The sequence below is a fragment of the Pongo pygmaeus genome, chromosome 11 (genome assembly GCF_028885625.2).
Source record: "Pongo pygmaeus isolate AG05252 chromosome 11, NHGRI_mPonPyg2-v2.0_pri, whole genome shotgun sequence".
In the NCBI taxonomy this organism is placed as follows: Eukaryota; Metazoa; Chordata; class Mammalia; order Primates; family Hominidae; genus Pongo; species Pongo pygmaeus.
Genome location: NC_072384.2, coordinates 119,946,228 through 119,960,039, shown reverse-complemented (window position 1 = coordinate 119,960,039; position 13,812 = coordinate 119,946,228). Strand labels below are relative to the sequence as shown.

The 13,812-nt window shown below is 59.2% G+C and overlaps 1 protein-coding gene across 6 annotated transcripts in view; it reads right to left on the bottom strand.

Moving 5' to 3' along the window:
- Positions 1–13,812, bottom strand: part of SPEG (striated muscle enriched protein kinase) — a 58,964-nt gene that overhangs the window by 1,329 nt on the left and 43,823 nt on the right. For all 6 annotated transcript variants that reach the window (XM_054478652.2, XM_054478653.2, XM_054478654.2 and 3 more), the window contains 18 exons: positions 13,134–13,191; positions 12,473–12,550; positions 12,193–12,371; positions 11,636–11,662; positions 10,878–11,030; positions 10,650–10,692; positions 9,476–9,544; positions 7,256–9,230; positions 6,851–6,982; positions 4,023–4,139; positions 3,667–3,834; positions 3,432–3,554; positions 3,111–3,278; positions 2,367–2,970; positions 1,658–1,897; positions 1,350–1,573; positions 438–513; positions 47–196 (listed from right to left, as the gene is read on the bottom strand). In XM_054478652.2, coding sequence (XP_054334627.1) covers positions 47–196; positions 438–513; positions 1,350–1,573; positions 1,658–1,897; positions 2,367–2,970; positions 3,111–3,278; positions 3,432–3,554; positions 3,667–3,834; positions 4,023–4,139; positions 6,851–6,982; positions 7,256–9,230; positions 9,476–9,544; positions 10,650–10,692; positions 10,878–11,030; positions 11,636–11,662; positions 12,193–12,371; positions 12,473–12,550; positions 13,134–13,191 — 4,584 coding nt within the window. The remainder of the gene's footprint in view (positions 1–46; positions 197–437; positions 514–1,349; positions 1,574–1,657; positions 1,898–2,366; positions 2,971–3,110; positions 3,279–3,431; positions 3,555–3,666; positions 3,835–4,022; positions 4,140–6,850; positions 6,983–7,255; positions 9,231–9,475; positions 9,545–10,649; positions 10,693–10,877; positions 11,031–11,635; positions 11,663–12,192; positions 12,372–12,472; positions 12,551–13,133; positions 13,192–13,812) is intronic.

Here is a 13,812-nt window from a genome sequence, read left to right as displayed (position 1 = left end):
CAGGGGCAGGTAACACTGGGGGATGGCAGGTGTGGGGCTCACTCACCAGGGATGTACTGAGAGGACCTTTCGCAAGAAGAGGGTGGCGCTCTGGGATGTGTTGGGGTATAGCTGGAAGGCATCAAAGCGGCCCCCCACAATCCGAGCCTCCGTTTCCTGGGGGTCTGGCTCATAGAACGGGGAGCGTCCACTGAGCCTGTTGGGGAAGATAGCTTGATTGACATATGCAGACCGGAGGCCAACACCCAGACCCAGAAGGACATTAGTGTCGGGTGCACAGTGCTCAGGGCCGTGCTACTGTGCACCTGAGTGTGAGTGTGAGGTGTGGGTGTGTGTACAGGGGAGGTGGGGCACGGGGGAGAGGGTGTTAGCAGAAGGTGAGTCCGGGAGCTCACTGTGTCGGCAGAGAGGGCTGCGGCGGGGTAGGGGACACTCACATAATGTAAGTGAGCACACCCACTCCCCAGATGTCCGTGGCAGAGCCGATGGGTTCTCCCTTCACCATCTCCGGAGCTGACAGGAGACAGAGGCCAAGCTGACCCAGCTTCCTGGTGGCAGGGAAGTGGGGGCGGGGGAGGTCCCTGGGTGCTGGAGCAGCAGGACAATGTCCAGGTCACCAGACCATGGGAATGACCAGAGTGGCAGGCCCTGAAGGCCAGTAGGCAGGACAGAGGTGGTGGCATACCCCAAGAGACATATGGGACACCTGAGGAATTAACCCAGGTACAAAATGGCGGGGTCCCCAGAACTCCAGAGGGGCTGAGAAGCAGGGTGACAAGCTCCCTTGGATCGGCTCCAAGGTATGGCTCCCATTCACAAAGAGTGTGGCTGACACCAAGATTAAAAGCCTTCAAAATCAGCCTGGCTGGCTGTAATCCCAGACCTGCCCCTTCTAGCTATGGGACCCTGGGCGATTTATTAAACCTGCCTGGCGCTCCATAGCCTCATCCATAAACTGTGGCCTGTAGAACCACACAAGGAAGAGAGATCAGGAACGTCGAGCACTTAGCAGGTTGCTCGATGGTAGCTGGTTCTCTTTATTTAAATAAAATAATAATTGATTCTCCTGTCTTTTTGGCTGTAGTGAATCCTGCCTCTAGCATTTATAATTGTCTGATTGCACAAATCCTTCACATCAGTACACCTCAGTTCCCTCGTCTGTAAAAGGGGGCTAATATTATGCCACACTCCAGGGTTATTGTAAAGATCAATCCACATACTTCGTTCATTGCTTGCATACAGTAATCACTCAATAAGTGGCACATATGTAAGTGAAGTGGGGTGAGCCCTGGCTGCTGCCTCTCTGGCAGTGCCCTGTCCCCACCCTGGCTGGCAGCTGGTCCCCTCACCCATGAACTCCAGCGTGCCCGTGCGGTGGCCAAGGGGCCTAAGGGCCTGGGGGTTGTAGGGCTGGGCACTGCCAAAGTCCACGATCTTGAGGGCGTTGTCGGGGGCCAGCAGCAGGTTGTCTGGCTTGATGTCTAGGTGGAGCACGTGGCGGCCGTGGAGGTAGTCCAGGCCTTGTAGCAGCTGTACCACGTAAGTGGCCACATCGTCCTCGGAATACCGGAACCTGGGAGGGCAGGGGTGGAGCAGATGATACCTGGCCCAGCCTCCCCTACCTCTTCCTCCCTACTCCTCCAGAATGCCCAGCTACCTGTCACTGAGCCCACAGAGGAGTTCCCGGTTGCCGCAGCTCTCAGCAATGAGCACGAGGTACCGAGGGGTGATGTAGGCCTCATGCAGGGACATGATCCGCTCGTGGTGCAGGGTCCGCAGCACCTCGTACTCCTGTAGGACCCGCCGCTTGCCCTCGGCAGCATAGGGCACGATCTTGGCCACGAACGTTCGCCCCGTGGCGTTCTCCCGGCACGCTCGCACAACACCAAAGCGGCCCCTGTGTGTCGAGGGGAGGGACACCACCGGCTCAGAGGAGAGGAGGGGGACACTTCCATAGTGAGGGCTAACGGAGGAGAGCAGGGACCCCTAGGGGCAAGAATGCAGTGGTTCCAGTGTGGGCTCCAGAGTTCAATCCTAGAAACCAGGGTTCGAGTCCCAGCTTCGCCACTCACCGGCTCTGTACCTTAGGCAAATCCCATAGCTTCTCTAACCTCAGTTTTGCCACCTATGAAATGGGTGATGCTAATAGCGCAGTGTCTCTCAGAGTTGTGAAGATTTGATGAGATCATATGGCTAAAGCATGCAGTGCAGTGTCTGGTACTTTTGAACTCAATCATTCTAATAACCCAGGTCTCAGCACCTCCCCCCACCCCAGCCAGGACAGTCTGGTCTTCTCTCCGAAGCCATGTGCTCCAGACATTTGGCCCACTCCCCTCTGTCCTCTTCCCTTCCCCAGCCCTGCTTGCCTGGCTTTCTCCTCCAGGAAGGTGTAGGGTTTCTGAGGGGGGCCCTGTCGAAGGGTGGTACCCTCAGGCCTGGGAGAGCTTCGGGGACTGCTCCCAGGGGAGCTGACCACCTCCTTGGCCGGGCGGAGGCTCTGCACAGTCACCTTGGCAGGTTCAGGAGGGGGCTCAGGGGCTGGGGGCTCAGGGGCTGGTGGTGCGGACACAAAGGAAGTCACCACATACACAGGAGGAGAGGAAGACACTGGTTTAACCCCTTGAGCAGTGGAGGCTGGGATCGGGGTCCCAGTGTCAAGGACGAAAGACTTGGGCTCACTTGGGGTGACGTGGGTACTGGGTAGGGTGGGCTCTGCTGGCCGGGCAGCCTGCAGGCCCCTGTGTCTTCGTGGAGGGGTTTGGGGTGGTGGACCCACAGCCTTGAGCGAGGACAAGGCCTGGCTCGGGGGTGTGGGGGGAGATGAGGGGCTGACAGTGACTGACGGGGGTGTGGGGGCAGCAGGAGCTAGGGGTGGGGCCAGTGAGGTAGGAGAGTCAGGAGATGGGGCCCTGGCTGGCCCTGAGGTGACAGGGGCCTCTTGGTGGGCAGCAGATGGCACAGCTGAAGAATCTAAGAGAGAGAGAAAATCATCACCGTGGTGCCTTGGGGCAAGGCCATGGTGCTCCACAAGAACCATGTGGTGCATGGTTCTTTTCTGAGAAAAGGCTCAGGGCCCCTTTCCTCTTCCCACCCCACACCATTGCACTGACCTTGGGTACCCCTGACAAAGACCTTCTCAGAAGGGTTGCTGAAGGGCCCCTGCCCAGCACGGTTGGCACAGGCCACACGGAACCTCACAGTCACGCCAACTGGCAGGTGGGTCACGTTGTAGTAACAGTCGGGGATGCCTGAGCTCACAGGGTGCCACACAGACTCCCCTATAGGCAGTATGGGGGAGGGGCTGAGGTCACAGAAGGGGTGGCCCCAGCTCCCACAGTGCTATCTGTGGAGCCTGGGAGGGCACTGGCCTTACCAGACTCCTCTACCCTCCCCCTGCCGCTCCCCCCACCCTCCAGCTGCCCCATCCTCACCATCCACTCGCCGCTCCAGCGTATACGTGCAAGGTGCCCGGCTATCTCCCGGCTTCCACAGCACCAGCGCCGTGTCCTGGTAGGTCTGGGGTACCTCTGGAGGAGCTAGCTTTCCTGGGACTCCTGGCAAGAGAAAGAAGAGTCCCAGTGAGCCCCTACACCCTAGCTAAGAGCCCCCCAAGCCCTGTCCCGCCATCCCCATCACTACCCCCCTGGGGCCCTGCCCCAGGCTCACGGGCCACAGCCACGGTACAGGAGCTGGTGATGCTGCCCAGGACGTTGGTGGCTAAGCACTCATAGAGCCCGGCGTGCCGCTTGCCCGCCCGGGGGATGCTGAGCAGCTGCCGCCCATCTTTGCAGGACACAATGATCACTGAGGGCTCTGACCTCAAGGACTTCTTGTCTGGGGACAGGGAGGAGCAGGAGGAGCTGCTGAGTGAGGTAGCACATGTCCAGGCCCCCTCACTCACTCCCCACTCCAGCATCCCCCCTAACCGTGCTCAGTCCCCCCCCCCGGCCTAGCCCCTCCCATCCCCTGGGCCCAGGGCCACTTGCTGGCCTCCCTCTCTGTGGGAGGCAGAGTCTCCTTACCTTTCATCCAGGAGATGTGCGGTGCAGGGCAGGCCGCTGGCAGGCAGAGCAGGGTGGCTGCCTCCCCCTCCAGCAGCACCTGGTCCTTGAGTTTGATGTGGAAGACTGGGGGGAAGTCTGGAGGAAAAGCAGAGACAGCCATCTGTCTGTAGAGACCCTGGCCCACTTACCACTGAGGGAGGGGTGGAGAAGGCCTGCAAACAGCCATCAGGAAGCAGCGTGAAACTTTGTCTCTTCCCAGGCAGATGTGGAAAGTGGAATCCCACGCCATGCCTTCGATAATTTTCTTTGGGGCAAGCATGACTTTCCCCAGGCCCTCACTGTGTGCAGAACTGCCTTTTCCTTGCACTGACTATTGACGATGCTACTTATGTCATGGGTTTGTAAACCACTTAGAGCAGGGCCTGGCACTAAGTAAGTGGTCTATAAGCATTTGTTAAATAAAATAAAAGCAAACAAATACTGAAAAACTATAATGGTTAAGATCCTGCAAGACCCACCCTCTCTGGGGCACCATAGGGCAAGTGAGAAGAGAATTGAGATGAGTTAGTGACCCGAGCTGAGATGGGACCAAATGAGGAATGGTCTATCAGAATGTGCAGTCTCATAAGAGCTGCAATCTAGGAAAACTGTGGGCAGACCCTGGAAGCGTGTCGGCCTCCTGGCCCCTCTTCCCACCTGCCATCCGGGGACAGGGTCATAGGTGTTCTGTATACTCCTTCAGGTCAATTAAGTGGTGAGAGGTTTTGAAGGGGCAAAAGACAGTATCTGCCTGACCTTGGGCAAGTCATTTACACTCTCAGAAGCTCCATTTCTAATCTGTAAATCAAGGAAAATAATCCTGCGCCCACAGGATTCTTGCTGTGACAATTACGAGGCATGTAAAGTGTCTGCCATAGAGTAACTGATCATAAGTACTAACTTCTCTTGTTGTTATCATTATCTCAATAATATGGCCAGCAGGGAAGCCTGGAGCAGACCCCCAGAGAAAGGCTGTTTCAGCAAAGCAGAGAAGCTGCCTTCACAGCCAGCTGGTGGCTGTGCACACGCAGGGCTAGGGATGCGACCAGTTTTCCTTCCTCCAATGTAGCCAGCCTGTGCCTCCTTAGTGCCCTGAGGATTTGAGCGCATGATCCCTGGGAATGTCCCTTTAGAAGAATCCCAGTTTGGCCATGGGGGTGGTGGGTGAAGGGTGGGAATAGGGGAGGACTTGGGGGTGGATTTTATTCACCTGGGCAGAGAAAGCTGAGGAGCCTTGGGAGCCCCAGCTGCTGCCTGTCTGAAGAATTGTGGGGGACTGGGAGTGGGGAAGAGCCAGGCAGAAGAGGAGTACTCAGCAGGTGTGGTGATCAGGATGGCAGTGTGCCCCCTTCCCGCTGTACCCCACTGCTCCCCAAGGAGGGGTCCCACACTGAGGCTCCAACAAGGCAATGTGAACACAGTTTCTCAATGGCTGCCTCCAGGCCAAGTGAGGGTACTGGGTAGCAGGGAGAGAGAGAGAGAGGCCACTTCTCTCAGAGGTGAAAGTGACCCGGGCCCAGCCCTGCCAGCCCCGCCAGCCCCATCCCCATTCCTAGGGGCCAACCCTGGTTGTTAAAGTGGACTGGGACAGCCTTGTTTCTGCAGGGAACAGGGAGCGGATGAGGTAAGAGGACACTGCCTCGGCAGGAAATCAGCTGCATAAGCAAAACTGGGCCGGGAGGGAGGCCCCAGGTGGGAAGGGATCAGCTGTCCCCAGGCCTCTCTGCTGGCTGATCGCTTTCTTTCCCCCTCATTCTCCACCCTCCCCTCCCCACCAGCAGCCCTTCCCTCCGTCCTTTTCTCTCACTGCAGCCCCCTTTGCCCTGGCCAAGGCTGGACACAATCCCTATAAGCCCAGCTGAGGCAAGACTCGACAGCCACTCTATTCTGAGTTTTACCAGGAAATGGGGGAAGAACAGGACTGGTGGCTTGTCAAGATCCTGCACAGAGCCTGGCTTCATGGACTCGCTCCTTTCCTGCATGCTGGCCTGGAAAACCCAACCTCCTGAAGCCTTTGCTTGTCGTCCTTGAGTAATGCCCCTTTTTCAGGGGGGATGGGGTGACCCCACATGGGGAATGCCTCCCTAGCTGGAGCTCCAGGACACTCAGGCAGAGAAACAGAAGAGGGCAAAGAGCTAGCAAAGAGCTCCGAAGGCTGCTTTTCTGTGCAGAAGGGTCAGGGAGGGGCAGTCAGGTGTTCAGAGCTGCAGAGCAATGGAGACTTAGGGGGCACAATCCAGGTCGTGGTCCTCTAGGCTGGAGAGAAAGCGAGTGTCTTTGGGTACACACCCAAGCACACACACATCTAAAGGGGGACTGTGGGGGCAGGAGGGCCCTATATCTTGAGCTCCTTGAAAAGTACAGCCAGTTACAGAAACATTCTAGGGTTTCCCAGGAGAGAGGAGGCCAGCCTGACAGACATAAGTGGTGTCCTGAAGCCGTTTCAGGGACCTGGCTGCAGAAGGTCACACAGTCCAACTTCAGCTGCTCCACTTACTAGCCCTGCGACTTGGACAGATCCTTAGCATCACTAAGCCCGTTTCCTCACCTGTACAATAGAGACAATGATACTAATATTTCCCAAACAATGCTGCAGGATTGAATGAGGCAGTGCTGATAAAGTGTTTAATAGAACACTCAGCTTATCTAACGAATGGCAGCTACTGCTATTGTTATAATTGTCTGAGCAGACCCCTTCCAGTAGGTTTGTCAAGGTGGCCCACGTCTCACCAGCCATGACTGCTCCCTGATGGGGGTAGGGGAGTGCAGGAGGGGAGGAGGGTCCTCACCCAGCAGGCGTCTATTACCTGACTCACTGCGCACGTACTGGTGACCCAACTCCTCCTGGACGCTGGCAGAGAGGTTTGGTGGCGATAACCCCTTGTCCTTCCGCGGCCGAGAGAAGCCCCAGCGGAGCCGGCTTCGGCTTTCCCCTGGGGCTGTGAAGACCCAGGCCCGTGAGTATTTGCTCAGTCAATACCAGCAAGTTCCCACCTCTCTGTAGCCCTCAGCCCAGAGAAGCAGAAGAAACCCCTAGCCCACCCAGCCCTGCTGCCATTCCTGCTTTCCTCCCCTCCAGCCCTGCTGATTCCACCCTCGGGGCCTCAGCCTGCCCCTGGTGGGTGTCCCCAGCCCTCTGCTCCTCCCACAGCCTGTCTCCAGCGCACCCCACCCTCCTCTGCACCTGCTGCCCTACCCCTGCCCCTCCTCACCTGAGGAGCCCGACGTGGCGCTGGCCTCGGAGCCCAGGGACTCGGCGGAAGGCGTGGTGGCGCCGGCCTGGGCGGCCAACTGGTTGTGCGGAAGGCCAAGGCGGCGCAGATTCTCGCCCTCGGACGTGGCCCTGCGAAGCCGTCCGAACAGCGGCGTGCTGCGGCCGGACGCGCCCCCCGAGTCCTCGCTGCTGCCGCTGCGCTGCAATCGGCTCGACAGCCGCTCCAGGGTGGAGCTCAGCCGCCTGCGCATCGCCAGCACCGGGGAGCCCCGGGCCGAGCTCCCGCCCTCCGAGCTCTCTCCGTCCCCGCCGCGGGCCTCCCAGGCCGGGTGGCGCTGTGCGGGAGGGGTCCGCCGCAGCCGCTGGGACAGTGACAGCGAGAGGCGGCGGACGAGGCCAGGCTCCCCGACAGCCCTGAGGTCCTGCACCGAGCGCGAGCGCTCAGGCCGTCGCACCAGCTCCAGCGGGGTCCCCGCCGGGCTGGGCCGGTATATGCCATCCTCCTCCTCGGCCCCGCGGAAGGGGCCGCGCTCCTCCGAGCGCGAACGGCTTAGCAGCCGCAGCCCCAGCGACAGGGGCGACTCGCGGCTGCGCTTGAACTTGGCCTCGAACACGGCCTCCGACTCCAAGTTTTCGATGCTGCTGCTGAGACTGCTGCCTGGCCTGGGGGGCACCGTGGGAACTCGGGCTTTCTCGGCTAGCACCGGGGTACCCCCGGCTGAGGGCACGCGCTTCTTGGGGGCTCCCGGAGGTGGAGAGGCCACCCTGGCAAAGACAGCAGCGTGGGGCTTGGGCTCTGAAGGCGGCGCGGCAGGGCCCTGCGGGGGGCCCTGGGCGTGGCCTGACAGCTGGAGGGACTGAATGATCTGGGCATAGGGTGTGAGGGGCAGCGCTAGGGTTTGCAGGGCCTCGGGGGGTGGTGCAGGCTTGGAGGCTCGGACGGGTTCTGGCCTGGGCTCTGGGGCCTTGTCTTGGGCAGGCTGGGGTGCGGGGGGCTGCGGAGCATCACTAAGTGTGGTGGCAGAAGGTTCTGCAGACTTAAGGGTACCGGGTTTGGGGGCGCTGGGCCGTGCAGGGCTGGATGGCTGGGCCTCGCTGAGGGCAGACAGGGAAGGAGACTCCTGTAGCCTACGGAGCCCAAGCCTGGCCACGGGGATCTCGAGGGGCGCCCCCGCTCGGCGGTGCCGGCCCCGGGGCTCCGCCTCACCCTGGGAGAAGCTGCTGCTCTTCTGCAGGCCCCGGTTCTCGAGTGGGGGCTGGTGGTGGGGCGCTGCCTCGCTAGAGGCAGCTCGTGCCATCCGGGGGTCCCGAGCACGGCCCCCCAGGCTCTCCAGCAGGGGACCCCTGAGGCCGCTGACCTTGCCATCCTCGGGGCCTCCTCGCAGCAGCCGCTGGCGCAGGGCCTGCAGCCTCTGGGCATACTCGCCCTCACCCAGGCCTCCCCGGGCCAGGCGGGTGGCTCCCGGGCTGGGGCTCCGGCGCTGCGGCAGCTCCACAGACGCGGCCTTGTGCAGGCCCCGGCCCAGCTCCCGCGGCCCGGCCCGGGGCAGGGCGCTCTCAGCCGAGCTGCCCCTGCGGAGCTCTCCCCGCCTGGGGCTAGCCCCACCTGCGGGCTCCTGGCCTGGGGAGGGGAGGGCCTCCGGGCTGGGAGCCTCCTGGTCCTGAGAGGGAGCCCTTCCCTGCTCCTGCCAGTCCATGGGGGTGGCAGCCCCAGTCTCTGGGGTCCCCAGGGCCTCATCCTCAGTGGGAATGTCCGTGAGGGACACCCGGGAGCCAGAGAACTCGGGCTGCAGTGGGCGGGGTACTGAAGGCAGCTCTTCCAGCTCTTCCTCTTCAGAATCCGAGGAGGATGAGAGCCCCCCACTGGGTGGTGGCCTTCTGGGCATGGTCACCCACACCCGCTCTGGGGGAGCCCGCAGCAGCTCAGGGATGGGGCGCAGCACCAGATGGCATTTGTAGCTGATCTGGGAGCGCTGGAGACAGGGTACTGGAGTCAGACCTGAGGGACCCCTGGGGCAGGATTATCCCCCCCAGGCCCACCTCAGCCCTGGGGAAGAGGCCTGAGCATGCAGAGGGTCAGGGAACAGGCAGGAAGCTGGGCATGGAGCCAGTGAAAGCGAGAAGACAGGAGCAGGAGATGAAGGCCCACAGGAGGGGGAAGGCAGTGCTAGAGAGAAGGAGAAGGTGGAAAGCACAGAGGCTGGCCTGCCACACTTACCTGCCACCTCCGCCGGGAGAGGAATAGCTTCAGGTGATCCGTGCTCACCTCTGCGCCCTTTGCCTGAGTCTGCAAACCCAGGAAAGAGGGCTTGAGGGAAAGCTGTCAACCTAGACTCTCCAGGTTTGGCAACAGAGAGACAAAGTCCATGGGGCGGGGTGGCAGGAGCGAGTGGATCAAGCAGCACTGAGTCTGGGCTCCTGGGGGTCCCCTTTCCCTTGGGTCTGTCAGGACAATGCCTGCAGCCAAGACGCACACCTAAAGACAAATCCCCTGAACACCCCAGGGGAGAGGCAGGAAACTGGTGGCTCCCAGAGGTAGGCTTCTGAGCTTCCACCAGGGCTCATGGCCCTGTCCTGGTAAACCAGCTGCCCTGGGAGGCCTGTGCTGTTAGGCCCCTTACCTGGGCCCCGGCTCCCCAGCTCCCCTCTGTCTCCATGTAGGGCCAGCACCCCAGACATCTGGAGCCTTGGTGGTCCAGACCAAGATGGATGCTTCCCTCAGCTACCCACCCAGGCTCTCTCTTCTGGAGCTCATTTCCGGTCTGAGAAAGAAGGCTCTTAATTCAACTCCTGATACCAGAATGACCTCAGCCTTCAAGTGACCTGGCACAACCCTCCACGAACAGTTTATTCAGGCGCTCTTTCCGGACTCATTTGCTGAACCTCCCTTCCCAAATCCCCAAGACCCCATCAAATGCCTGGCACTGTGCCCTGAGAAACTGGGGTTTGAAGATGAATGAGTGAGAACCGAGAACCTGCCCACATGAAGCTCATAACCAAGGGGCTGAGCCTGCCTGGTCACCCCCAACGCTATTGCGTGGGACCAGTGCAGGACAGAGATGGACAGACAGAAGTCACGAAGACCAGGGTCTGGTCTCAAGCATGGGGGAGAACTCCACTGAGGATGCCCAGGATGGAGAGGTCCAGACGTATGCCCTGGAGTCCAGTATGTATACCCCCAACTCCATCACTGATTTGGGCCTGTTTCCTTGTCAACAAAATGGGACTAATAATGCCTTCCTTTGCAAAGCTATTGTGAAGCTAATAGGTCATATGTACATACACTGCCTAACATGGTTTACTGCACACAGTAGGTACTCAATAAATAGAGCTGTTAGTAACATTCTCTCTCCCTCCACCTTTTGTGCCACCACTTTGCAGACTAGACTCACTTTGAACCAAGGATGTTCTAGGGTCTCCTCTGCGGTAGGTCTCCTGTGAATGAATGAGGATTAAGAAGGGATTTATCATTCAGTCATCAGTGAGTCAATAACTGTTTGAGCAAACAGGGCTCCTAAGGAGTTGGGGGCTTGCATGTCGAGGGGCAGGAGTTTGGGAGTAGCAGGCAGGTGGTATGAGGGTGACCCTGCAGGTGGGGGCTCCCAGGGCCTTGTACTCACAGCCGGTCCTGCACCAACACTTTGATGAGGAAGCCCCGGGCCTCCCTGCTCAGGCTCAGGAATGTGGTCTCCTCGAAGGCCACGTTGTAGTTTCGGATGTTCATCAATGTTGTCCGGTCATTTTCCCCGACAAACGGGGATATTCCTGTCAGACTGCAGGGGTGAAGAGGGCTGTCATGAGGGGCAGGCTGGGACAAAGGGGAATGTCAGTGGGGGCACAGGGCTGGGGACAGATGGAGGCTCTGGGGTTGTGAGGATGACAGAGGCTGGGCAAATCTGGGTAAGAGGCAAGGCTGCAGACTCTCTCCTGCGCTGTCCCCTCCCCAGCCCCCTGATGGGCAGGGAGGTGGTGCTGCCTTGGGGCCTAGTGGCCTGTGCTTTAGAGGACCTGTTCCATCCCTCCTCCAGTGTGGCCTCTCCATGAGTGAAGAGTCTGTGCCAAGGGGATGTGCCCACCCTGAGCTCCACTCCCTTCTAGTCCAAGTTTTGGACACTCAGAGCCAAGGAGTTCCCTGCCTCCATGGCCCTGAGCCTGCGCCGGGCTCTCTCCATCTAGGGTGCCCACCTCTTACAGAGGGGTGTGGGGACAGGCAGAGTGTGGTCATGCAGACAGGGCTGTCCACCTTCATGCACATGAGGCTCCTTGCAGTGCAAGAAGGAGTGGGGGATGTGGAAGAGAAGGGAGTGGGCTGCAGCCCTGCAAAGGTTAGGGGTAGACCTGCCAGGAGACTGCTGGGACACTGCAGAGGGGTCCTTACCAGAGGAAGGCAACAACGCCCACAGGCCTGTGGGAAAAGGAGAGTGATGGGTAAGAGGACCGCCCCCCTCCGACTGGAAGGGAGCAGTTCTTTGCTACTGCTGACCTGAGTGAGCTGTTACCTCCCGGGGAACACTGCCATGGACAATGAGCACAGGAGTGGCTTCTTCAGGGAGGACCCTGAACCTACAGGTCCAGATGTGCCTGGAGAAGTCCAGGGTCATGGCAGGGCTGGCTCAGGAAGCCCAGGGAAGCCTGGGAACCAATGGGACCATGCCTGCCTTACTAGAGGAGGCATGCTGGCTGCTGAGGGGAAGGCCCAGCTTCCAGGGGAGACAAGCAGTCAAGGACTAACAGGGCTGAGACCTTGAGAGAATGGGGCAGCCCTGACTCACGAGGGGCAAGGAGTAACATGGGCAGGAGACCCTGAAAACAATGCCTCCAGCCCACTGTCAGGAGGAGTCCAGGCTAGGTAAATCTCCCTGCCAGTGAGCATGTCCCCAGCACAGCCCCAAGGGCAGCTGCCCTGGTCGGCCCAGCTCAGTATGCCAGCCTTACCAGATGTCAGTGACTCCAGACACGGGGCTCTGATTGACAATCTCGGGTGCTACAAACTCAGGTGTGCCATACTGGCAGTACTGGGGCTCTCCTGGAGTCAGCTCCTGGGCATTCCCAAAGTCACAGATCCGCACCTGCTGTTCGCCCGTGGCACCATCCCACACCAGCAGGTTCTCAGGCTGGAAGACACAAGGTGAGGTGTGTGGGCCGAATGAACAAGGAAGGACGCTTCACCTCCTGGCTCCCACAGGGGCTGTCTGCTCTCCAGTCCCCACCTCACCTTGACATCGAGGTGCAGCACGTGGCTCTGGTGCAGGTAGTGTATTCCCTCTAGCACCTGCCGCATATAGGCCCGGATCTGTGGAAATAGTGGGCCCAGAGTCTGTGGGGGTAGGGTGGTGTATGTCTGAACACCTCCAGGGTGGCAAGCGGTCAGGCTGTGCCTGTGGAGTAGCCTTCAGATGGCTCGTGGAAGGGGTTGAAACACAGGTTTGGGGTTGCAAAGATCCAAGGCGACCATATGCACCGGAGGGTACAGCACAATTATAGGGAGGAGCCATTGCATGGTAATAAGTAGAATTGTGCAGTGCACAACATGTACAGCCTGACGTGGCAGGACTGCAGTGAGATCAATACAATCTAGGTGGGGCTGCTTCCAGGAGAAATGTTTGGGGGATGTTTATGTGATGAAGAGTGGGAAACAACAGTTAGGAGCTGGGGTGGGTTTGCTGAGATTGAGAGAGAACAGTGCAAGTCCCAAATAGATGGGGGTCTGGTATTATTGGGTGGGGACTCTGCTGCCTGCCTAACAGTGCTCTCCACCTCCACCCCTGGCTTCCTGTGGGCACAGATGGCACGCTCAGGACCCATTTGTTGGTTCTCAAAGCTCAGGTGGGTGAAGGCTGGTGCCCAACCTGGCCCCTGCCACCCACTGCCCTCACCTCAGACTCACACACGGTGGGTTTCCTGGCCATTCGCTCCAGCAGCTCCTCTGTGCAGCTACATCCCAGATCAAGGAGAACAGAGCCCAGTGCCAACTGCCCGGCCCAGCCCAGAGCTCAGGGCAGGTCCCGGCTCAGCACGGAGTTCTCCTTCCCCTTACAGAAGACTTGATACTAGTCAGAGACTGTCTCTCCCCTCCTCCACGTGTACCCCCTCCCCACCTTCTGTCCTCTGAGGGCACAGGTGGGTCATCCCTGCTTGAACTCCCACTTTCTGTGGGATCTCAGACAAGTCACTTCACCTCTCTGAGCCTAGGTTCTCCCAGGAGTAATATGGGAATAACATTTCCCTTCCTGCCCACCCTGTAAAGCATTTATAGGGATCAAATTACAGCAGAATTTTGTTGACTGTGGATGGAACTTCTTGACTCTATTTGAGAATGACCTAGAAGGTCCATGACATGGAATAATTTGTCATTTTGCTGAGGTTTGAATTCAAACAGTGCAGGCAGGAGGCTCATGTGCAGGTTACGGTCACCCTGCTACTGGGGTGATGAGACAATCACCCAGCATCCTTACCTCAATGTGCCTTTGCTTAACCACAGCCTTTATGAAAGGGTAAAATCTGTTCCTTACGAAAACAGCCTCCAAATAAAGCCAAGTATTGACCTGAAATGGG